At 40.4% G+C, this 26718-nt stretch overlaps 1 protein-coding gene across 1 annotated transcript; it reads left to right on the forward strand.

The window, feature by feature from the left end:
* Window positions 1–24394: 24394 nt before the first annotated feature.
* Window positions 24395–26498, forward strand: FZD2 (frizzled class receptor 2). The gene has a single exon (XM_081344613.1). The coding sequence runs from the start codon at window positions 24590–24592 to the stop codon at window positions 26255–26257; it is 1668 nt and encodes a 555-aa protein (XP_081200739.1). The 5' UTR covers window positions 24395–24589; the 3' UTR covers window positions 26258–26498.
* The last annotated feature ends 220 nt before the right edge of the window (window positions 26499–26718 follow it).

A 26718-nucleotide genomic window follows, 5' to 3' on the forward strand; every position in this document is an offset into this window, starting at 1 on the left:
GTTATTATTCAATCAACTACTTGCATTGCGCTGTTCCCCCACTGGGGCCCCAAGCCCAATGTCAAAGCCACATATTTAGGCAAGCTGTTCCAAAGGGCAGGAGCAACAGCAGAGAAGACCTTGCCAGCTGGAATAATGGGGCTGATGGGACTCACAGAATGCCTCCTCTGCCAATCCTAGTGAAGTGAGATGCTCCCTCAAGTAACCTAGACCCATGCCGTGAAGGGCTTGAATTGCACCCAGAAGCAGACGGATAACCAGTAAAGCTCACGGAGCAGAGGTGTCACAGGGATCATTCTTGGGATCCTGAAAACTACCCATGCTGCCACACTGCTCCAGCTGTAGCTTCTGAATGCTCTTCAAGGGTAGCCCCATGTAGAGTGCATTACAGTAGTCCAGTCATGAGATGACTAGGGACTGAACAATTGAGTGCAGGGAATCCTGCTCCAGGAAAGGCCGTAACTGGCGCACAACATGAAGTTGTACAAAACCTCTCCTAACTGCAACTGCCACCTGTTCCTCTAATGGAGTTGTGAGTCCAGGAGAACTCCAAAGTTGCGGACTGGGTCTTTCTGGGCAGTGCTACCCCATCCAGAGTAAAAGATGACAAAGTCCCAGATCCCAGAGCTCCGCATACCCAAAGCCATTTGGTCTTATCAGGATTCAGTCAAAGCCTGCTGTCCCCCATCCAGGCCCCCCAGAACCTCCAGGTACCATGAAAGGGTGGCCACAGCATCACTTGAGTCACCAAGAGTGGAAATATAGAATTGAGTGTCATCAGCATACAATATAGACTTCAACCCGTGGTGACAGATGATCTTACTCAGCGGTTTCATATAGATGTTGAAAGGGGGTGGAGAAAGTACCGAGCCCTGCAGTACACCACAGAATAGGGGTCAAGGGCTGTACCTCTCACTCCCTATCAATAGTAATTGGGACCTGCCACAGAGAAAGGAGCCGAACCAATGCAGAACTATGCCATCCAGCCCGTCTTTGCAGTTGGCCCAAAAGGATACCATGGTCAATGGTATTGATAGCTGCTGAGAGGTCAAGAAGAGTGAGGATGGATGTGCTACCCCCATTTCGCTCTCACCAGAGATCGCTGACAAATGCAACAAATGCCGTCTCTGTAGCTTAAGCAGGCCTGGATCCTGACTGAAAGGGGTTCCAGATAATTCATTTCATCCAGACTTCCGGTTTGCCAAGCTAGCCGACATGGACATCTGTAGGATGGCTCTTGTCTTCCATGTCCAGTTTTGCATCGCTGGGGGTCCTAAAAGGACTGAAGAGTAGCCTTGGAGGGGCAACCAGAAAGAAGGGGCTTTTGCAGAAATGCGGGGGAGCCGCAACCCCCCCATTAGTGCCTGTATTCCCTTTGTTCCGGTGGACAAAAGACTGGCCATAGTAATATGGCCAGTTACTAGGCTGCAGACAGCCGAAGTCAAACTTACCACCAGGCAACATTAAAGCAGCTTGGAAGAGACGGAGGTAAGATTCCTCTCTTATAACTTAATCTTCTTCTTTTCACCTGAATAATCTGCTAAGTACCTTCCCCCCTGTGGAGAGGGAGGGGGGAATTTAACCCTCCCTTCAAATAAGCAGCAAGCAAGCTCAGGGGTGTTTTTAAAAAAAAACATTGAAAAAAGAAACGGACTAAAAGAAAAGAACTTTCAAAGTACTTGTGGGACACCCAGTGGCTAAACCTGAAATTGCAATCTGACTTTCTCTTTAAAAAAAAATCAAGAAAATATTTAAGAAAAACAAGATAAGATTAACCTTGAACACCAGATGTGAAACTCCACCATGGAAGAGTTTCAAAAACAAATCTATGCTATGTGGGAAATATCTTACCAAACTTATCAGTTCCTTTCTACAGCTGGCGATGAAATAAGAGCTTTTGGAAAAGAATTAGAAAGCATCTCGAAGAAACAAACTCAAACTTTGACTACAACTAATATTTTATCGGGACAGAACTTAGAAGAAATTGAACAATCAAATACATTGGCAGAAAAATTAACTATTCAACAAACACAGACTTTTGAAGACCATAATGGGAAACAAGTGGGGGGGGGGAAATTATTCAGTCCAGGACAATTATATCAAGAGGTGAAAATAATGAGAAGATTTGGTGCTATTAACAGACTCCTCAATACTTCAAAAATGGAGACTGGAGGGCTACTTCAATATGATATAACAACACAAGAATGCTTTGATGACCCTGAGGCAAAGAAGTGAAAAATGACATGGCAAAGGAAGAAAGCAAGAATAAGATTGAAGAAATATGGACATCCTTAAGAGGCCTGAAATAGATAATACCAAAATAGACAGGATTGTACTTGGATTACGAGAGATTGTTTTGATGAGTAGATAAAAATACTGACTAATTAAAAAAAATAAAACACAGATGTATGAATACTAACATTGAAATATTGAGCTCTTTAAATGACATGGATTAAGATGTATATATGTTAAGAATGATAGAATGTAACTAATATACTTGGATGTAGTGACATGAAAGGATGTATTAAATGTTGAAACGGAAGAAATTTTGGTTAATTTTTAATATGTGGAAACTATAAATGAGAAATAAGAATATTATATTGTTCTCCTCCTCTTTCTCCTCCTTGCAATTGGTATCCTAATGACTACCATTCTAATACTGTACTACTAACATTGATATGGAAATGAGATAAATAAGTATATTTACATTACTAGGTATCGGAGAAAATTGTGTAAAGGGAAAGAAGGTTATTTAGCAATATGAAAACGAGAAACTTTAAACGTTTAATTTTAATATCAATGTAAAATTAAAGCTGGAAAAATATATAAGGTGTTTGATGTTTTAAAGATGGAATGTTAAAATATAAAATATACCAAAGTATTGACAAATATAAGAAAACTATTAAATGATTGATGGATAGCAATGAGAAGTATGTTAATTTAGATAAGAGATAATATGTATTAAAGGAAACAAGAGAGAGGAAGTATTAGTTACAACAATTTGGAGATTTGTAATAATATGTATGTCTGAAATGGAACTATGGTAACCCAGACACCATGTTGGTTTTTAAAGATACTATTGTAATATTGGAAAACTAATAAAAAAGGGGAAAAATCATTTCATCCAGCACCCTCTGCAGCTGCCAGGCCACCACCTTTGCTAAGAATGGGAAATTAGAAACTGGATGAAAATTGTTCAGGCATGTGAGATCCAATGATGGTTTTTTTAAGGAGGGGGCGAACCAGGGCTTACTTAAAAACATCTGGCAATGTCCCCTCCTCTAGTGATGTATTAATCACTGTCTGGACCCACTGCTAATCTTCATGCTGAAGGCTTTCACTATCCAGGAGGAACAAGGCTCTAACTGACAGGTGCTGGCACTGACAGCATCAAGGGCCCTGTCCACTTCATCAGAGGCAACCGGTTCAAACCGTTCCCAGATAACAGGGCAAGACCTCTCCCCGGGCATCTCACATGCGCTATCTCCACGCATGGGGTCCAACTGGGAACAAATCTGAGCAACTTTGTCCATCAGATGCTGAACAAACTCCTCTGCCTGGCCCTGCAAAAGATCACCTGAGCCCCCCTGACCTGGGCTGCACTCTGAGGATGCAATAAGAGCAGAGAAATACTGCTGTTTCACAGCTCTTACCACCACAAGGTAGGCCTTAATAAGTGGCTCTAAGTCATGTCTGGTTGGAGTCATCCCTTGTTTTCCTCCAGGGGCGTTCTTGGCGTCTCTTGGCCCTTCTCAGAATCTGTAGTTCTATAAACCATGGGGAGGGTTTACTCATTATTCAAGAGTAATCCTGTCCAAAGTCTCAGCCACCCTTAAATTGCAGGCTGCTGCCACTGCTTCAGCAGGAGTATTAAATGGAATCTGTTACAAGTGTTTTTTTAACTGCACAAATAATAAAGTTGTCAGATATGAAGACACTGGCGCAGGTATTCCTAGATCCCAGATCCAATTCCAGTTTTGCAAGGCAGCAATTCCTTCATGTCTATGGAGATTCTCAGTCATCCAGGTCATAGTTGTCCCAAATTTCACAAGGCAACTGGACTTTCTTGTTTTCCTTTGAAGATGTTTCGCTGCTCATCCAAGAGCTGAAAAAGCTTCTTGGATGAGAAGCAAAGCATCTTCAAACAAAAACAAAGTCCAGTTGCCTCATGAAAAAGCATCTTTGGGACAGCAATTCCTTCAGTTATTTCAAGACAGCATTATGTGGATAAGGGCTGAGAAATGTATTTTGTTTATTTATTAAATTTGTTTGCCTTTACAAAGTGCTTCTTCAAGCACAGCAACTATATGGTTTCTTAATTGCAAATATTATATCCCATGTGAGAAATTCAACCTTTTCAGGCATCAGCATGGAACTGTAAAAGACCGTAGACTCTTTTTGTCTGCCTATCATCAAGCTGTTTATCCTTGTCCTTTAAAGCAACTACAGTACCAATGCCACAATTCCAACCAGGTTAAGTCTGACAAGCACAGCTGCAGGATCCCTACTCTGGCTGCTATCTCCTTGGCTTTCCTCTGTGTAGCCCCCATGCTGAGTCATATGAGGGCCCTCAGCTGTTCTTGCTGAGCTTGGACAACTGGGTTGTGGGGGGGGGGAGGAAATTGGAAGAAAGTCTTAATACTTTACTAAGCATGTAGTGTTTAATCTCCCCACGTGAATTTCAGTCTTGAGAAGGCAAGGCTGAAATCAGTTTGGCTTCTTCACATAAAAGGTTTGCAAACAACATCAACTGAATTCTGTAGGAAGGACCATTTGCCTTCCAGTCCATCCCACTCCTACCACCACTGCAGTATACTTTTTAAAACAGATGAAAATTACATTACTTCAGTAAATTTCAGATTATTACTATCTTTAATTTTTCTGAATTACTTATCAGGATCCTATAACTTGAAAATCTCCTTCTCCCCAACAACTTTGTGAAACATTCTTTCGTGTGTTTCTCCAATTTAGGAATACAACACTCAGGAATTTTCCCATCCCTGGCTTAGTATGTAATTAATGAATTAAAGGGATTGTCTTGATTTTCAAATTCTTCATGAATTCTTGTATTTAAAATTATTGTGAATTTTTGTGGCATTTTTAACAGATGGACAGGGTTGGATTGCTGAAGCTGATACTTATTCATCTTTACACATTTTCCCACAGACCTGCCAAGAAAACTTGTCAATTTATTGCCTATCAACTGCTTATAATTCTCTCATACCCTTGGCCCTGTGTGATGGTTATCCTTTGTGTTTCTCCAATTTCATATGCCCTTTGCTGATTCTCCTCTTCTGTTTTCTCATATTCCCACTCTCTTCATAATCCTGGGGAACCTGGAAACACTATGAGTAGCTCTGAAACTCTTCGTGGCTGTGAGAAAATCCTATCCAAAATGTCCCATCCCACTACAAGCAGTAGAGGTGGGTATATATTTCCTTACTATGTGAGGATTTTATTTTATTTTATTGTCACACATCTATAGACCATGCCAAAGAATTTCATAGACATAAAGGCTGAGTTCCTTCCCTCTTTTGAATCAGTCCTGACTCCTGGCAGGGATTTTTTCTGGCAGCATTTTTGAAAGAGGTTTGCAATTACTTTCTTCTTAGAATGAGAAGGAGTTATTGGCTCAAAGTCACCCATTTGGCTTCATGCCTAAGGCTGGACTAGAATTCATGGTCTCCTGGTTTCTTGCACAAAACTAAAAGATGGTTATTTCACTTTGACACTGTATGAATATACTGGTAGAAATGATATGTCATCCTGCTCAGAAAATGGCAGGAAATAATAGTGATCATAGTGGAGTGGTATGCAAGACAGAGCTCAGTTCACTTCAGCATTAATCAGGACAAACTATGTAAGAGATAAGCTGCTATCCACTAGTGGTCTGGTCCTTTGCAAACATTTCGCACTGGGCATGAGATCAACTGCAGGTCACACCAAACTAAAAGCATTTAATCCAGTTGTTCTGCTTTGGAACATGATATAGACAAAATATTGTCCTTAATGCATAAGGAGATACATACACACACACACACACACACACACACACACACACACACATATATATATATATATATATATATATATATATATATATATATATAAATTATTCAAATTGCTAATAAAGAATTTGGGAGGCTGAGATGATCATTTCGAACTTATTATGTTCTCATCAGTCAGTCATACCCTTTATCTGAGATTCGAACCTGGGCTGATTATATATTAGGCAGTTGTTTTAACTTCCTGAGCCACAGGTTCTTTCTCTCTTTTATTAGCTAGAAGGCAAGGGAAATATGTGTTAAGAATTTGTCAAGGCTTTTTGAATGCACCTTGCTAATTAACTCTTTCTTTCCTGCTTTGGCCTCACTCAAGGCTTATCCACAGGATATAGTCAACTTATGACAGCTCATTATTTGTGTAAATTATTCAAATTGCTAATAAAGAATTTGGGAGGCTGAGATGATCATTTTGAACTTCTTATGTTCTTGTCAGTCAGTCATACCCTTTATCTGAGATTATATATATATATATATATATATATATATATATATATATATATATATATATATATATATATATATATATATATATATATATATATATATATATATATATATATATGGTAAAGGTTCCCCCGCACATGAGTGCTAGTCGTTTCCATCTCCGTTTCAAAGCCGAAGAGACAGCGCTTGTCCGAGGACGTCTCCATGGCCATGTGGCCAGCATGACTAGACACCAAAGACGCATGGAACGCTGTTACCTTCCCACCGTAGTGGTCCCTATTTTTCTACTTGCATTTTTATGTGCTTTCAAACTGCTAGGTTGGCAGAAGCTGGGACGAGTAAAAGGCGCTCACTCTGTTATGCGGCACTCGGGATTCGACCCGCCAAACTGCCGACCTGATCAGCAAGCTCAGCGTCCTAACCCACTGAGCCACCGCGTCCCATATATATATATATATATATATATATATATGTATATATATATATATATATATATATATATATATATATATATATATATATATATATATATATATATATATATATATATATATATATATATATATATATATATATATATATATATATATATATATATATATATATATAAACGAACCATTCTTAACAAAATTTCCTCATGTTCTAAGTGTTTTTCAACCTCTGCAAATTTAAGATCCATGGACTCCAACTCCTAGAATTCCCTCAGCCAGCATGTTTTAAGATCACTTAAAACATGTAAATATATTAATAAATAGTAGGAGGAAGAATATTTTTAAAAGTTAAAATAACTATGAGATCAGAAGTCTTTTGAAAACACTTGTTTAAGCAATGTTCAAAATTATTTACATATATATATAATATAAAATTACACACACACACATCTCCAAATATTCAGTTGCTGTCATTTTATTAACCATATCAGCCGAATTATATTTATTTAAAACCCCTGTGACTTGGGGATTCTTTTGGATTCATAGCTGCTGTGGCTGAAGCCCTTTGTCAAGTTCCATCTGATGAGCAGTGGCGTAGCGTGGGGGGTGCAGGGGGGGCCGGCCGCACCGGGCGCAACATCTGGGGGGGCGCTCGCACTCGCAGGTCTCTGCCCCTGCCTGGCTCACTCACTCTCTCTCACTGCAGTGCTGGCTGTGCAAATCCGATCCGAGCCGCCGGGTCACCACCCACTGTGGAGGGGGGGTGCCAGGTGTGCGGTGCGGTGCACGGGTTAGGGGGCGCAAATTACTTGCCTTGCCCCGGGTGCTGACAACCCACGCTACGCCACTGCTGATGAGCCCGTAGAGTCCATCTCTTCAGTGAAAGGACCTGGCTATGGTGACTCATGGTGTTATGACTATTGAAGATCTGACACTATAGTTGGTGTAATATGCAGCAGGTCACTTTCTATTGATATTGGTACAATCATATTACACCCATTAGCTACCAGTAAGTTTTCAGATGCAATTCAAAGTGCCCATTTGAACTTATAAAACCCTATGTAATCTGGTACCAAGATATCTGCAGGGCTGCCTTCTCCAATTAAAATTTACCCATCTGAGGAGTCCGTCCTGGGAGGATCTGTAGCGGAGGGGCTCCAGTTCTGTGGGGTTGTGAACCCCAAAAGTGGATGTTTGTTTTTTTCCATATTAGCACCTACACTCTGGAACACTTTGTAGTCCCCGGAACAGTGGTTCTCAACCTTGTCAACATGGAGATGTGTGGATTTCATCTTATTGTCTTCCTTAATAATGACATTCTGGAAGTTACTGAAAATAAATACAAATAAAATATCAAAAACAAAAATGAAAAATAACAGTTACAAAACACAATAAGAAATAAAATACAAGCAAGCTCACAACAAGGTCTGGAGATCTGTTGTTTTTCATTTTTATTTGTTATGAGTTTATATTATGTTATTTGAGGTAGTGGATTAATTTCCTTACTGTGGATGTTTTATTTTAATTTTATGTTAGAGTCACAATCCACTGTGAGTCAAGATAATCTGGTGGCAAATACAATTAATAAATGATACATTCCTTAATGAAAACGTTTGGTGCATTTGCAAAGACGTTTTGTGTCTTAGTTAAAACAAACTATGACTAACATGAAAACTTCAAAACAGATCAAACCTTGAATCTTAACTCAGATTTCACAACAGAATTTGCATATGCTCAAAAATTGTAGGATTACATTTTTTCAGAAGGATCCATCCACTCTGACAGTTACATCTTTCTCTGCTGTGGTTGTTGTTGTTGCTGTTTCTTTTATTTTTACCTAATTTTAAAAAGAAACCCGGACATCATATATCTGTGCTAAATTCTAGTTAGTCCTGATTGAATATTCTAGTATATAGATGGAGAGCAGTACGAAAAAAAACACCGTTTTGTCACAAAGCCAAAGAAAGAATTCTCCTGGCTGAGTTTTAAAAATGGCAGAAATAGATGAACTTAGGGGGGGGGGGGAGAGGAGGGATGGTAAATAGCAGTGAAGAAACTAATTTGGCTATGAATTTTTTTTGTTGGGCAGAAAAGTACTTCTCTTTACAGTCACCTGAGATGAAATGTGCCCTAGGAATTCTCATTGATGGTATGCGAGTAGAACATTGTGTATGTGTTATGTGTGCCTGTGTCTGTGTAGAATTGCCTGATTTTTAGGAACAGGGAGGGGGGGGAAATTCTTCCTTGCTTGCCAAAGTTTGGAGTAGGAAAAGTAGACTGACTAGCTGGTGAGCAAGAGGATCATAAATCACTGTTTGTCTTGAAGGGTCAAATTATTCCCCCTCCCCATCCCAGCTCCAGATCTTTGATTCTGGGACCCTGTACCCACCCCCTTCCGAAGCCAGGAACAGTGCACTGATGGTTTCAATTACACCCTGAAAGGCAGAGAGGGGCCTCTTTTGAAGGCAGCCCAGCCTTCTCCTGCTCTCAACAAAAGCTTAAGTTACAGGAAAAGGAGTGAGCTGAGTGAAGGAAAGAAGTTGGGGAGGGGCACAGGGAGGGGAGTGGGGGAGGCTTGGGTGGGGAAGAAAATCCCAAAAGAAAAAAATTGGTAGAAAAGGAAGAAGAAAGAAGAATGACGGAAAGAAAACAAGAAGAGGTGTGGAGCAGTGGGACTAAGTATGAAAAAAAAGGTCTGGGAGCGAGAATGAGAGAGAAAGTTTAGGCAAGGAATGAAACAGGGCCAGTCTATTCTTTCCTGTGGCCGTTCACTAACACTTATCCAAAGAACTTCAAATCATCAGGCTGATTTGAAGTTATTTGTGACCAAATCTCAGTGCTGGCAATCTTAACCAAGGCACACAAGGTAGAGTTAAATAAATCCACTAACCAATTTCACTCATGGCTGGAATCTTCCAAACAGCCTCCTCCTGCTCTTCCTCCAGAAATAAATATCGGCAAGGCAATTGAAATGCTATCCCACCAAATGCTGTCTTTTGCAATTTGTGTAAAGTATGCAAATAGCATTTATTTGCATACTTCCTTATTTACATTGTTTATTTATTTTGTTGCCACTTGCCAAGGGAAAGGCAAGGAGCTCTGGGTAGCACAGAAGCTCTGTTCCCTGAAGCTTGCTTGCTCCATTTCTCCTTCTGAGAGTTACCAGTCCCTGCTTTATTCCATTCAGCTGCCCCTTTGCAATTTGGTGATGTGTAAAAGTCTCATCCTGAAAGCAGAGTGTCACAAAATGTTGAATCCTGTCAAGTGTTTGTTTCGGTGTCCGGAAATTTTGAAATAATTATGGAATATATACAGTTCAGAAATAAAATTGCTAATAATTGGAAGAGAAAAATCTTAACACCTGGTGCATCAAAGAGAAACGGCTTCTTGCAGAAAGTAGGTGCAAAAAACTGTCCTCTCAGAACATAGGGCTCTCCAGATTTGCCAAACTACAACTCCCATCCTCTATTATCATTGGCCATGCGGGCGGATGCCGCTGAAAGTGGTAGTTCAGGAAGCCCATTTCTCATCTCACACAACAGAGGGTCTGTCAGATGCTTTGGACTATAATTCCCACTATCCAATGGTAGGATTCAAATATGTGAACAACCGGGTTTTCTGTGTGGATGCCACTTCCGGAAGTCCATTCTGGGCCTGGGCAACAAAAAATTAGCTACTGGTTCTGCCGAAGTGGTGCCAACTGGCTGAATCCCACCACTGCCACTATCTTTGCATACCAAAACTTTGGGGCATCAGATTGGGGAAAGCTGATTTGAACTGCTTTGATATTCTGTGTGTTTTTGTAAATCTGTCAGCAAGCAAAACCTTATAAACATGAGAGCAAGCAACCTAACAAAGCCAGATTAGGCTTGCATTGAAAATTAAAAGAGAAAATCTAATATGTCAGCTATACAGGTAGACCTTAACTTACAACCAAAATTGGGCCCAAAATTTCTGTTGCTGAGACATTTGTTAAGTGAATTACTGCAATTGTTAAGTTAGTAACATGGTTGTTAAGTGAATCTGGCTTCCCCATTGAATTTGCTTGTCAGAAGGTTGCAAAAGGTGATCATGTGACTCCGGGACATTGGAATTGTCATAAATATGACCCAATTGCCAAGCATTTTGAAATTTTGATCATGTGATCATGGGGAATGCTGCACCAGTTGTAAGTGTGAAAAACAGTAATAAGCCCCTTTTTTCAGGGCCATTGTAACTTCAAATGGTTACTATAAATGAACTATTGAACATACCTGTAGTTGAAAAGAAAAAGGACGACTGGGGTAAGTTGGAAATACACTTCACTCTGAACAAGTAGAACTGATAGATTCTCAACTGTCCATGAGTTAGGGGACAGCCGGTTATCTTTGGTGACAGTCCTCTTAAATATTGTTAGAATTCCATGAGAATTTATGTTTCTAATTAATTAGGATTTAAACCAATTGCAGATAGTAAACAACGGCTTATGATTTATAGATTGTGTGAATAGAGCAAATGGTCTCTTATGAATAAAGTTCAGTGTATTTATGCAATGAGATGTGTCCACCTGTTTTCCTTCAGGTGGGTCTTCTCTGTTGCTTTTCTTCTGTGTCCCAAAAACACAGCACCAACCAAGCTTCATATATGCACAAGAAGAGAGAGCATTTTCCTCTATCAGTACACACACAGAGCTTTCGGACCTACCATTCACTGGGTTATAGGGATGGCAAAAGGAATATTTGCAGACTACATGCAGTACCCAAGTGACACATTTTTGCACTTCTTTAAAAAAATCACAGCTTGTAATTTATAGTTGGAATTCAAACAATACACCTAATTCAAACCAAGCACACAAGTTAGCATGACACATGAATCTAGTGACTGACATTATTTACATGACAGACTAAATCACAAACTATTTAAGTACAATTTAATTTTATACTTTCTACTAGCCCACCTCTTGTGGTCATACAAAGCTGGCAAATGGGTTGAAATTTTGGCTAGCTAACTCCTGTTGTGCAAATACAGACATGGTTGGTTAAGTATAGGTTTCTCACACCTCTGAGCAGCTATGTTCCTTCTTGGGAAGAGTCATGTCTGTTTTAATGAGTAACATGGTACATTTGCATTCTCCCGTAGAGTATTCTGAAGCATTTATCAGCAATTAAACCCAAAGTACTACACAACCTCCCTACAAGTAGAAAGAACCTGAGAAAGAACATCATTACAGAGGACCACCAGTTCGGGATCCTTCACTGACTCAGAAGCAGCTGCAAGGAGTTTTATCTCGCTGCCAGGGTGAAACCTCTAAGAAAACAAAGAAAGCAATCTTGTTCCTCTCACTAGCCAGGGTCAAGGACTGCTGGGAACATAAGGCCGCTTGCTATTCAGGAAAATCATAAAAACAATCTGATTACTTCCATCAGATGGAAATCGTTACAATACTTGGTTTCCTTTTACAACTCATTCTAGATTTTGTGCAAAAGATAAACCAGACTGACAGTCAATATTCTGGTTTCTGATTTTGATATTTTAAAGGCAGTCAAGGATAAGTACATACAACACATTAAATATGTCTAAAATGAAGGCAGTTAGTTGAAGCATTATGGTGTTATGTGAAGTCAGCTATTGTACCAGCATATTGTGTGAATCAGGTAATGTCTTCATGCTAATAATATAGCATAAGATGCAATTTGCCATTGTGATGTGTTAATCTGGGATTAGGGTTTTCTGTACATGAACCCAGCTGAGCATGTAACTGTGGGTTGGTGTTGCCCCAGGGATAAAAAAGGAGAGGGGAATAAAAGCAGCCCAGCCCTATTGCACAGGGATGCTCAGCCAAGAAGCTTCAGTTCAGGATGGAATGGAATGCAAGAATGTTCCAGCATTATGCTAGTACATTTTTTTCTCACCACAATAAGAATGGAGAATGCCTGAAAAGTTTCACATAAAAGAGCGACATGAAACAACATATAGTCTGTGATTCCGTTCCAGGATAGAATCAAACTCACGCTCCATGTTTTTTTTAAAAAAGATCAACAAGGTACTGGGCTGATCAACTCTTCTAATAACAACAAAGGTTTTTTCTTCAGCCTAAATGAAATGCAGAAATGAAAGATATTCGCAAGAATAGCTTGCAGAAAAGGGCTAGGATCTCATTCTTCTACCATACTACAGATCCGAATATGCTCAAAGGCACTCTGTTACAGGTAGTCCTCGACTTATGACCATATTCGAGCCCAGAATTTATGTTGTTAAGTGAGATATTAAGTGAGTTTTGGCCCATTTTAGGACCATGTCACATTTGTTAAGTGAATCACTGCAGTTGATGTGTTAGTAACATGGTTGTTAAGAGTGAGCCACTTCTCCCCATTGAGTTTGCTTGTCAGAAAGTCTCAAAAAGGTGATCCTATTCCCCTGGGATACAGCAACAGTCATAAGTATGAAGCAGTTGCCAAGCATCTGAATTTTGATCACATGATCATGGGGATGCTTCAAAAGTCATAACTCTGAAAAATGGTCATAAGTCACTTTTTCAGGGCTGTTGTAACTTTGAGCGGTCACTAAATAAACTGTGGTAAGTCGAGGTCTATCTATATTTCTGTGAGTGCCTTTTCTTTGCATACAAAGCCATACTGCTCAGCAAATGGGCTTACCTATCCTTCATCTATCCAAGCCTTAAGCTTGGAGTGTTGTGTGAACCTGCACAACTGCTGTTTCTAGATAGCATGCTTGAAAAGTTTTGCACCTGTCTCTAACTGGTGGAACCGAAGTACAGTGGATTAAACATGGTTGAAATCTGCCCATCCCTGTGTAAAAGTGGTATAGCTACTTTTAACCAAAGAAACCTCATTGTGTTGAAAAACTTTCGTGTTTCTCTCTTTGGGGCCTCTCATTCTTGGGCCTCACATCCTTACCTTAAAATTCCTGGAAGGCTACCTGACAGCCTGATCAAGGAACTCAAACCAGAACATGATAACAGCAGCACGGTTACTGGTGGGACAATATTGGAAGAAGGATAGTTTGCCCACTATAGAAGAATGGGTGTTTAAAGTTTTGAATCTTGCAGAAATGTCTAAGATTTCTGCTTATTTGAAAGATCATTCACAGGAAAGATATATTTCAGTTTGGGGGAGATGGATAAATTATATTCAGAACAAATATGGGACTAAAAAGTTCCATTTAGCTTATGAGTAGATTTTAGTGGGATATTGTTATTGGTACTTTGTTTGTAGTTATGTTAAAGGGGAGTTAAAGCACATTATGAATTTTGTTAATTGTATATTATGCATAATTTTTATTTAGAATATGATTATTGTAACTATAATCCTGTATTTAGCTCTGGGAAGTGGGGGGGGGAGGAAGTGGGGGGGTTTGGGGTGGGAGGGATTTGGGGATATATTGTAAAATTTTGTTTTTGTAAAACTTTTTAATAAAAAAAGGAACTCAAACCAGGCCAGCAGTTGGTTCAGGGCTAAAGTCCCTTTCCTATTGCAGGTAAATTAGCTACAAGGTTTTGCATACTTCATTATCAGCCTTATCAGTTAGGGTCAAAACTGTGAGGGCTGTAATGTTTTAGTAAGGATCCCATTTTCTGGGAGGATAATCTTCTACCAGGGGTGTGAATATTTTGTCATTTGTTGCCTATGGTTTGCTAATGAACATGTGCTTTTGTTTTCCAAAAGTGTATAAAAAACTCTTCTAATTTTTGTATTGGGGTGGGGGGGCTCTCTCGATGTATGACATAGTCCCAAGAGCTGTACAGAATAGACAGGCTGTGATTTCCTGCCACGTGTGATAATTGGCTACTTTGCAGGAGAGAAAAATAAATACAGCCTTCGACCGGGCCAATTCACAGTTTGGCCATCACCTGCTCTACAGAGCACTATGTTCTGGCACATTATTATGTGACTAGCTTCGATGATTTGGGAACTTGCTGTTCAAAATATTTTATAATAAAGCAGTTCCTTAAGGAGAAAGATTAGCATGATAATTAGGCTAGAAATTTTCTTGCAGTTTCAGCATGCTTCTTTTATAATCGGATATAGTCTTGGTTAGAGTGGAGAGCAGTTTAGCCTGACAGTGGCTAGATTTATGGAACAAGCTAAGTCAAAGTGTGGTTCACTTGTTGGTGGAAAGTATCCGATTGCAATTTATTCAATAAACTATGGTTAAATAAACCATGGTTTACTGCAATGTATGAGCCATATTTTTTTTAATTGCAAGACATGTCAAGTCAAAGGCAGTAAGAATGGTGCTCAAGAACTTCATTTCTCTGTCTGAATTCCCATACTGTGCTTGGAGATCAGGTTCTTTATTTGATCTTGGTTTCTTATGTGAAAACCTGGAGGTGAAAAGTGGTATTTATTAGAGATACATTTTGTTGCTACATTTAACAGGCCAAAATAAGACATTGCTCTTACAATGAGGGTCCACCCCTCAATCAAGAAACGGTGCAATAATGGACAGGTATTAAATATCACTAGCAAGAAACTGTGATGTCTGTGTGTATGCAGGGGGAGGGGTGGGCAGAAAAATTTGACTAAGACATTATGTAGAACATGTAAAGAATTCTGGTCCTATTTCCTTGTCATTTTGTACCAGAAGTAGCCACGTACCTTTTATGGTGGTCATGAATGGCAACTCATTCGTCTCCAAGAATGTAAAACTGAAGAGTTTTGTGGCTGGTTTGAATTGGATCAGGTTGCCCTAGCCCGGGTTATTTTAAATGAAGAAAAAAAAAATCAGAAATGGTTTGAAACAAAACAAGGAAGCCAAGTTTCAAAGAAAATAGAAGCAGCTTTCCTGGGGTTAGCTACACCAGGGACAAAAGCCTAGCTTGGTGCTGGCTGTTTTGAAAAAAAAAAAAAACTTGGAAAGTGGAAGGAAAGTAAGCACAAAATGGAAGGTGTGCTTTTTAAAAGAAAAAAGCATGATCACGTTGCAGGGGGAAAGTGGGCCCAGATAAAAGCCTTGGGTCAGGCAGGAGAGAAGTAAGAGCAGGACTTGAAATATGACAGGGGAAGAATTACAAGTGTAGGAAGATAAGAAGTTGAGGGTAAGTCAAGATGGCAGGAGGGGGAAGGGAAAAAGGGAAGGCTAAGTTGGCAGAGAAGGGGAGAGATAAGGGAAGAAAGGCTTAGGGTCAGTTGTTCAGAAAGAAAGGCTAAGATACAACCTGATCCTATTACACATACCAGATTCTCCCACAGTTTAGGGTCCTAGTGGAAAAGGAGACTCTGTAGGGCAAGCAAGGGAACAAGCAAGGAGTTATATAAAAACCAGTTTTGATCAGAAACGGCTGATTTAGAAACTTCTGAAACTTAGTTTATTTGTGTTGTATTTTTATTGCCATGGGAAGCGAGAAATAGTTTTGTCATATCCTATCTCAGGGGCTGAAATAATTGATTGTGGGATTCATTTGCTTTAATGGAACTTGCACAAAAAATGGCCCTGTGGGTAGGATGTAGGCCTATAGAAATATCTGACATGTTTTATCAGGAGTCAATCTGTGAGGAGACTCACTAAATTAGGTAAATTATGTATGTATGTATGTATGTATGTATGTATGTATGTATGTATGTATTCATCTCACTATATACAAATACAAATATTTAACTAGTTATTTTGATATCTAATCAATCACAATTTCATAACTGTTTAATAATTGAATTGTAATTGCATATTTTCCAACCCAAAGTTTATATTCTGATAGTACTGGATTGCCTTTCAGATCCTCACCCCACCTCACTAACTGGCATGAAAAATTCCAGCCTAACATTATCAGTAATTAAAACACAATCAGTGTTGCCTTCAGATCTGCTTGGTAATGGCCCCTAAATTTAGCATAATTATGTCCAACCTCCTTCTTTTCCATCCCAGTGTAAATTCTGCCCTTTCCAAATAAATCTTTACATCAAAGTGTGAAAGACTGTCTTTGCACAGAGGTGCCCCTGAGAAAGAAAGGAGTCATAATGGGCCTTCTTTGTTAATGAAAAGGGGCAATTATAAGCAAGGAACAGCATCTGCATTCAAAGGACTTTTTTAAAGAACCAAACTCCTTTCTCATTTACAAGAGATTATAGGAAGGTAAAGAGAAGGCAAAGGAGAGCTAGTGTTATGTACTGGATAAGGCTAGAAATTGGGTGATTTGTGAGTTCTAATTCTATCTTAATCACAAAGCCAGCTTGATAACTTTGGGCCAGTCACCTTCTTCCAGTCTTAGAAAAGAGTTGGTAGCAAACAACTTCTGAAAAGCTTTGCCAAGAAAACTGCAGGGATGCATCCCAGTAGTCTTTGCAAATTTGATACATGAGGCAGGGGAAAGAAGAGATTTAGGTTGGCTGGGAATAAAGATTTTGAAGGAGTTCTTTATTAAACATGTACTTATTACCACTTTAAAAATAAAGTACAAGGAGGGTAAAAAAGATAAGCAAGAAAAATAGAATGGAGGTCTTCTAGTCCAGCCCCCTGCTCAAGCAGGAGAACCTATAGTACCATCTCAGACAAGTGACTGTCTAGCCTTTTCTTAAAAATCTCCGTGATGGAGCGCCCACAATTTCTGGAGGCAAGCTGTTCCACTGGTTAATTGTCCTCACTGTCAGGAAGTTTCTCCTTAATTCCAGGTTGCTTCTCTCTTTGATCAGTTTCCAACCATTTTTTCTTGTCCTGCCCTCTGGTGCTTTGGAAAATAACATGACCCCCTTTTCTTTGTGGCAGCCCCTCAAATACTGGAATACTGCTATCATCTCTCCCCTATTTCTTCTTTTCTTTAGACTAGCCAAACCCAAGTCCCGCAGCCGTTCTTCGTATGTTTTAGTCTCCAGGCCTTTACTCATCTTAGTTGCTTTTCTTTGATTTTTTTTCCCAAACTTTCACCATCTTTTTTGTGATATGGTGACCAAAATTGGCTGCAGTACAGTGGTGGGATTCAGCCAGTTCGCACCGGTTTGGCAGATCTGGTAGCTAATTTTTTGTTGCCCAGGCCCAGAATCGACTTCCAGAATTGGCATCCACACAGAGAATCGGTTGTTCGCATATTTGAACCCACCACTGCTGCAGTATTTCAGGTCTTACTAGTGTTTTATAAAGCAGTACTAATACTTTGTGTGATCTTGATTCTATGCCTCTATTTATATAACCCAGGATTGTATTAGCTTTTTTGGCTGCAGCTGCACACTGCTGGCTCATAGTCAAGTGATCGTCCACTAGGACTCCAAGATCCCTCTCACAGTTACTGTTTTTAAGCCAGGTCTCACCCAATCTGTATTTGTACTTTGATTTAACTGCCTAAATGTAAAACTTTGCTTTTCTCCACACTGAAACTCATTTTGTTGGATAGGCCCCATTTTTCAAGTTTGTCAAGATCTTTTTGGATCCTGAGCTTGCCTTCTGGGGTGATGGCTACTTCTGCCAGTTTTGTGTCATCTGCAAATTTGATGAGTTCCCCTTCAATTCCCTCATCTAAGTCATTGATGGTGATATTGAAGAGTACTGGGCCTAAGATGGAAACTTGTGGTACCCTGCTGCTTACTTCTCTCCATGTGGATGTAGTGCCATTGAGGACTACTCATTGAGTATGGTTTGCCAGCCAGGTATAGATCCATCTGGTGATGTTGTCTATTCCCTCTTTTTCTAGCTTCCTAAGGAGTAGGTTGTGGTCTACTTTATCAAATGCCTTACTGAAATCTAAGTATACTATGTCCACAGCATTTCACTGGTCTATTAGTTTACTCACTTTATTGAAGAATGAAATAAGATTGGTTTGGCATGATCTGTTTTTAACAAACACATGCTGGCTACTAGTTATAACTTTGTTTGCTTCTAGTTGTTCGCAGATCTGTTTTTTTATTACTTTTTCTAGGATCTTCCCAGGTATTGATGTTAAACTGGTTGGTTTCTAGTTTCCTGGGTCTGTTTTTTTCCCTTTCTTGAAGATGGAAACCACATCAGCCCTCTTCCAATACTCAGGTACTTTCCCGGTGCCCCTGGATTTATGAAAGATGTGGTGCAATGGTTCTGAGATAACATCTGCCAGCTCAGGGGTAGGATTTGCACCACTTTGGCAGAACCGGTAGCTAATTTTTTGTTGCCCAGGCCCAGAATGGACTTCCGGAAGTGGCACACAGAGAACCAGTTGTTCACATATTTGAATCCCACCACTGTGCCAGCTCCTTCAGAACTCTGGGATATAATCTGTCGGGTTCCAATGATTTATATTCGTCAAGGTCAGATAGGTGTTCTCTTACCATTTTCTTGCTTATTTTAATTTTTGCTTCTAGTTTGTCTTTTGCATTGGGTTTTTTTTTTGGTTTGTTGGGCTATAGTCTCTTTTTGTGTGAAGACTGATGCAAAGTATGAGTTAAACAGCTGTGCTTTCTCCCTGTTGCCTGTTATTTCCTTTCCATCTTCTCTCTTTAGTGCCATCTTCACCCTAACCCTAACCCTAACCCTAACCCTAACCCTAACCCTAACCCTAACCCTAACCCTAACCCTAACCCTAACCCTAACCCTAACCCTAACCCTAACCCTAACGTTTCCTTGACTTTTTTCTTGTTGTTAATATATTAGAAGAAACCTTTTTTATTATCCTTGATTTCTGTTGCAAGTCTTTGTTCGTTCTGAGCCTTTGCTTTCCTGACTTCATCTTTGCATGTTCTGGCTGTCTGCTGATATTCGGCCTTAGTTACGTGCCCCTCTTTCCATTTTTTGTATTTGTCCTTTTTGTCTTTCAGTTTGTCAGAGAGATGTTTGTGTAGCCATGTTGGTTTCTTCTTGAATTTCTTGTTTTTCTTTTTTAGTGGTATTGTACTTGTCTGGGCCTTTATGATCGCATTTTTCAGTTTCCCACGCTTCTTGGCTTGTTTTCCCCTTTAGGATTTTCATTCATGGGATCTTTCCTAGGTTCTCTCTTAGTTTGTTAAAGTCAGCTCTTTTGAAGTTTAAGACACTGGTTGGGTTGTTTTCTATTGCTAGTGTTTGCATTACATTAAATTTCAGTATGACATGGTCACTTTCACCCAAGGTTCCGGCAACTTTAATTCCCTCTATCATTTCTTTTCTATTAGTAAGAATTAAATCCAATATAGCTTTACGTCTAGTTCCCTCCTCCACCTTTGGGGTGACAAAGTTGTTGGCTAGGTTGGTTAGGAATCTATTTGATCTGCTCACTGCAGAGTTTGTCCCCCAGTTGATATCTGGATAGTTGAAGTCTCCCATTACTACTATGGTATGCTTCCTACTTACATTTGTTAACTGGTTAGCAAAGAGTTCATCTATTACTTCTGATTGGTTGGGTGGCCTGTAATACACACCTATGGCAATGTCACTTTTTTTCTCTTTTATATTGATCCATATATATTCTGGAGAGATTTTATCTTGGACCATGTGCATTTCTGTAGATATGTAGTGTTCTCTTACATATAGTGCAACTCCCCCTCCTTTTTGTAGACCTGTTTCTTTTGAACAATTTTTATCCATCCATCAGTCCATTCCATTCATGGGTTTTGTCCCACCAGGTTTCTGTAATGACAACTATGTCATACCCTCCCTTCATGTACTATTGATTCTAGTTCACCCTGTTTCCTCCCCAAGCTTTGAGCATTTGTATATAAGCATTTAAGATTTTTTGGCCTTTTAGTTTTATACTTTTAGTTGATCCATCAGTTTTTATATCTTGGTAATAAACTTAGGAGCTATGGCAGATTCAGTCCAGTAGCCATCATCAATGGGTATAATGCAGGCATGTCGAACTGCCAGCCTGTGGGCTGGATGCATCACAACGAAACCATGCCCTCCCCATTGCTGGCAATGGGGAAAAAGTCACGATACGTCACGCGACATCACGTGTTTGACATGCCTGGTATAATGTAATTCCAAGGTTTGGTGATGCTTTCAGCATTTGAGGAATTGTATGTGCTTTTTTCTCACTGTTTCCACATTACTTTTCCTTTTTGATTCATCAATATTGGAAAGATCCATCCCATAAGGAAGTGGCAGTTAGGGGTAGATTTCAGGCTGCTGTGCTGTAAAAGAACAGTTGCAAAGCAACAGACTGTTTTATTTAATCAAGAATCAAAATTCTTCACCTCTGTCATCTATCCATAGCATCTCACAATCAGATACTCTGCCTCTGAATACAAAAATTAAATTTTAAGAGATTATAAGAAATAGGTTATTGATTTCCCCATTCTGATGATATAAAGCCTATTGAACTTTTGTCACTGATTGCTACTGGTACACCTCTCAGTTCTCTATAATTTTGAGGAGATCTTAGGTTTGCAGCTTTCCCAACTTTCCTCTTCCAAAAGATAAATTAGGTTGCATGGAAAACTATCACCTTCCCAGGACATACAGCGAATGATGAGGGATGCTGAAAATCATAGGTTTACGTTTGAAACATTAGACACCATCCATTCCTGTTGAAAGAAGTTGGCATTGAAGAAAAATATTCATCAGCCATATTTTCTTCTATCAAAGTATGGCAAGAAGGGAATAATCTATACTATACCATTTTGTTTTGACCAGCACTTATATCATTACTACTTGTATTCATAGATTGTGTCATTTTTCTGGATGAGAGACTCATTCACTTCAATATATTCTGGGCCTAGTTCCAACACCAGTTCCACTGTCCTTGAGTCCTAAATTTTTCATAACTAGAAATGGCAACAAGTCTTGTACTTTGTGGGACACATGTTGCATATAGTGCTATTTCTACGCCAGAGAAGAACATGGGTTTGGGCAGGCACTCACTGACCTTCCACCCTTTGTGATTGGCCCCTTGATTTTGTCTCCAGTGATCACAATAGGCTTAAGGTATCCTTAATTATTGAACATCCAACTATGTGAAAAAATTGTTAAGCTTCACCACCAAATATTAGAGATATAGTCCAGTCAGGGGTCCTTGGTGCTCTCTGAGTGTGGTTGTTTTCTTGCAGATTTTTCATTACCCAAACTGGGTAACATCATCAGTGCACCATCTGCAAGAAAACAACCACACTCAGAGAGCACCTGTCATTTCAACCCTGAGCTCGAATATTCTCCTTTATTGGTATATAATCCAGTGACCAGTAATGGGTAGGATCAGAGCAGTTAGCCCTTTCCTCCAATCTCTGTAGCCTTCTTAAACAGCCAGACCCAAAAGCACAGTTATGTGTCAATGAAGGAGGACAATCATACTGAGAAATCAGCCAATCACTTTGCTTATCAAATGAGAAGAGATGCAATAAGGGAAGCAAATTTCATGTGGCATAGTATAGTTTTCAACTGAATTGTGATTAGATGGTTAACCCTAGCACAGCATTGGAAGTAGCCCACTTTTTGAAATGCAAGTTGCTCTGCCTAACATTGCTCCTGAATACTTTCCAGTTTGAGGGTGAAGGTTCGTTCTCCAAGCTTGTGGGTCAGTTTCTGAACATTTTCTTACCAGGCCAGGTAACATCTTCAGTGGTGTTAAACATTAAATGTTACCTAGCCTGGTAATGAAACATTTGGAAACCAACCCACAAGCTTGAAGAATGAACTTTCACCCTCATCCTACACCTGAGCTGCAGATATTCCCACTATTGCAAACTTTCCAGTTTAGCCACCACTTTCCCTCTCATAGTAAGGGCTATTCAATCCATCCTGTTTGCACTTCCAGTCAATCCCACTCATAGTCTTGGGCCATATTTCAAGGGTCACTTTTTGAATTAATTTTGGCAGTTAGCATCAGAGGTACTGGTTAAGAATGTATATTCTTTTCCTCTTTCTTTTGAGTTTGAAATAACTTTTGAGATGCTGCTGAGCTACGCTGCAATTGCACTTGGCATCAGCGGCATTTGGAATTTGGATTCTCTCTGCAGTCTTGGAGCATTTGACTATACTTATCTATATTAAGTCAAAATTGGCCATAAGACTAATTATAATCTCTATTAGCAACAGTATTGCATTCAAATCACAGGAGGTAACAGTTCCATTGTACTCTGCTTTGGTTAAACCACACCTGAAGTACCATGTCTACTTCTGAGCATTGCATTTCAAAAGAGGCACAAATAATCAGGAATTGGTTCAGGAGAGAGCTGCCGCAAAAAACAACAACAAAAAACCCCCCACAAAACTCAGAATGGAAAGCCATGCTCTGTGAAAAGTAGAGAAAAGAATTCTACATACACAGTTTGCAAACCAGAAGACTAAAAAGAAATAGGGTAGGATAGCCAACTTTTAATATCTACAGAAGGCTGTTAATGGGGTGAACATGTTTTTGTTTGAAACCCAAAACAGGACAAAGACAATAAAAGTTAAAAGAAAGAAGATTCAATGTGAATGATAGGAAGCTTTCCTGATGGTGAGGAAGGTTAACCTGTGAAACAATAAGCCTAGAACAGGGATGGATAAATGTTTTCAAACCGGAGCTGGATGGTTACCTACATTTTCCTCCTCCTCCTCCTCCTCCACCCCACCCCCCTTCTCCTCATAGAGGCTATTATTATTTATTATTTATTTTATTTATTTTAATCCCATTTATATCCCACCCTTCTCCGAAGACTCAGGGCGGCTTACAATCTAAGCACAAATCAATGTGCTTAGCAATCTGAAAGAAATTAATTAAATTAATTAAACTGAAAGAACCAATCCGGAAAACCTCAAGTTATTATATAAGGAAATAATACAGTCAGGAAGGCCTCTAAGCCTGTCATACATGTAGTTTTGTTTATTGAAGAGCAAAGATAGGCAGAACATTGTTCCCTCTCTCTCACTCATTATACTACCCAGAAAAGATATCGGGAAGAATAATCTTTCTACCTAGATTGTAACAATTAATCTATTGTGTGAAACAGAGGGCTTTCCCATACAAAATACGAGGGAGTTCATTGGTTAAAAAAACAAAAGCAACACAAGCAATAGGAGGAAAAAAAATCTCTGTGAAACATATTAGCTTGTGCTTTTTGTGTGTTTTGATTGGAAATTGCATAAGGAAGAGGTTTACACGTTATTTATTAAAATTGGGGAACGGGGAAAGAGTTGAGTTTGCCGCATAACTAAGGTAATCTGCCTGCTAATAATTTAATTACGACTGGAGGTGAATAATGATAATCCAGGGTAAATTATTTCTCCTTAAAAACAGGCACAGGACATCAGGGCAGGAAAGAAATTTGGCTTTCAGAATAACGTGATCTCTTTATTCCTCCCCCCCCCCACCCTGAGGTGGCTGACCAATCCCAGGAAGGAAGGACGGGTCGAGGGCTGGTCCCTGAATTTGAATCTGATTGGGCGAGAATAAATTTTGGGAAGGGGTTTAGGCATCTCTTTGATGGAGATGCAAGCGGCCAGGCGGGTGGGTGGGGGCGGGAGGCAAGGAGAGAAGGGGCCGGCCTGGAATTGATTAAGTTAGGAGGAGAAAGAGGAGAAGGCTGGGCGAAGCTCAACTCAGCCCGGGGGCCCTCCTTTGAAACAGACTAATTGGGGAGGGAAGACACAAAGGGAAGCGAAAGGCGCTTGGAGAGACGCGCGGCGAGGAAGAGTTCCCGCTGGGTGAGTGGAGTTTTGCCTCCCTCAGCTCTCCGAGGCTGATCCCAAAAAGTTTTGCCAGGACTAGGGTTCCCGAAGGAAGTGACAGATCCCAGCTCGTCCTGGGGAGGAGACAAAAGGGCTCGGGTGTCCGTAAGAGCTGACGGGGAGCAAACCACCATGCGCCTTGCCGACGCGTCCTTGGCCCGTTGCCTGCTGCTGCCGTTGCTCTTGGGATCCTGCTGGGCCCAGTTCCACGGAGAGAAGGGCATTTCTATCCCCGACCATGGCTTCTGCCAGCCTATATCCATTCCGTTGTGCACTGACATTGCATATAACCAGACGATCATGCCCAATTTGCTGGGACATACCAGCCAAGAGGATGCTGGCTTGGAGGTCCACCAGTTCTACCCTCTGGTGAAGGTCCAGTGCTCCCCAGAGCTCAAGTTCTTCCTCTGCTCTATGTATGCCCCTGTGTGCACTGTCTTGGAGCAAGCCATTCCACCATGCCGATCCATTTGTGAGAGAGCACGCCAAGGCTGTGAAGCCCTCATGAATAAATTTGGCTTCCAGTGGCCAGAACGACTGCGCTGTGAGAACTTTCCCCGCCATGGGGCAGAGCAGATCTGTGTGGGACAGAACCATTCAGAGGAAGGTGGCTCTCCAGCACTGATTACAAGTGCCACTCCAATTGCTGGACATGGCACTGCTGGGCCACCCCGTTATGCCACTCTGGACCGCCCTTTCCACTGCCCACGAGTCCTTAAAGTGCCCAGCTACCTCAACTACAAATTTCTTGGAGAAAAAGACTGTGCGGCACCATGTGAACCCACCAAGAATGATGGACACATGTTCTTCAATCAAGAGGAGATTCACTTTGCACGCATCTGGATTCTCATTTGGTCTGTTCTGTGCTGTGCCTCTACTTTCTTTACTGTCACTACCTATCTGGTGGACATGCAGCGCTTTCGCTACCCAGAACGACCCATCATCTTCCTCTCTGGCTGTTACACCATGGTCTCTGTAGCCTATATTGCAGGATTTGTACTGGAGGAACGGGTGGTGTGCAATGAACGTTTCCAAGATGATGGCTATCGGACAGTGGTGCAAGGTACCAAAAAGGAAGGCTGCACCATACTTTTCATGATGCTGTACTTCTTCAGCATGGCCAGTTCCATCTGGTGGGTCATCTTGTCCCTCACTTGGTTTCTTGCAGCTGGCATGAAGTGGGGACATGAAGCCATTGAAGCCAACTCACAATACTTTCATTTGGCAGCTTGGGCTGTACCGGCTATCAAAACGATCACCATCCTGGCCATGGGGCAAATTGATGGTGACCTCCTCAGTGGTGTCTGTTTTGTGGGGCTCAACAACATAGATCCACTTCGGGGCTTTGTTTTAGCTCCCCTCTTTGTCTACCTCTTCATTGGCACCTCATTTCTTTTGGCAGGCTTTGTATCACTTTTCCGTATCCGTACCATCATGAAACATGGGGGCACCAAGACAGAGAAACTGGAGCGTCTCATGGTGCGCATTGGGGTCTTCAGTGTCCTTTATACGGTGCCAGCCACTATTGTTATTGCTTGCTACTTCTATGAACAGGCCTTCCGGGAGCACTGGGAGCGGAGCTGGATTAGCCAAAACTGTAAGAGTTTGGCCATTCCTTGTCCACTTCAATACACCCCACGCATGACCCCTGACTTCACTGTCTACATGATCAAGTATCTCATGACGCTGATTGTGGGCATCACCTCAGGTTTCTGGATCTGGTCCGGGAAAACCCTTCATTCCTGGAGAAAGTTTTATACCAGGCTAACTAACAGCAAACATGGGGAGACTACTGTTTGAGAAAGGAAATGGAGGAAGCAGATTGCCAGCTCCAGAATTTCAAGAAAACACCAGATCTGCCTGCATCTCCCTCCATGAGCTGATTCTGTTTGTATGTATGAGGAGACATTCTTTGGAAAAAATCTCCCTGCAATTTGGGGAGTGGGGCTTCTTTGCTACATAAAGCTGAAACTCCTCTGACAATCTGAGAGGAAAAAAGGAGAAAACCCCCAAGTATTTAAAACTCTCTCATTTTAATTAAAACAAGTTCTAAACTTCTTTGTTTTAGGTTTTTAATTAACTATTAAAGGGTGTCTTTTTTGTAATTAAAATTGTAAATAGCATCTGTAAATTTAATTATATATTTCTATTTAAAAACAAAAACAGCAGCAAGGACTTTATTTTTCAGGAAAGTATGGAGGGGTCAAAGAAAGAAAAACTATTTTTTCATCTCTTCTTTGAATGCTATTTTCCCCCTTTTT

Source organism: Vipera berus, assembly GCF_964194415.1.
Source record: "Vipera berus genome assembly, chromosome: Z".
Lineage (NCBI taxonomy): Eukaryota > Metazoa > Chordata > Lepidosauria > Squamata > Viperidae > Vipera > Vipera berus.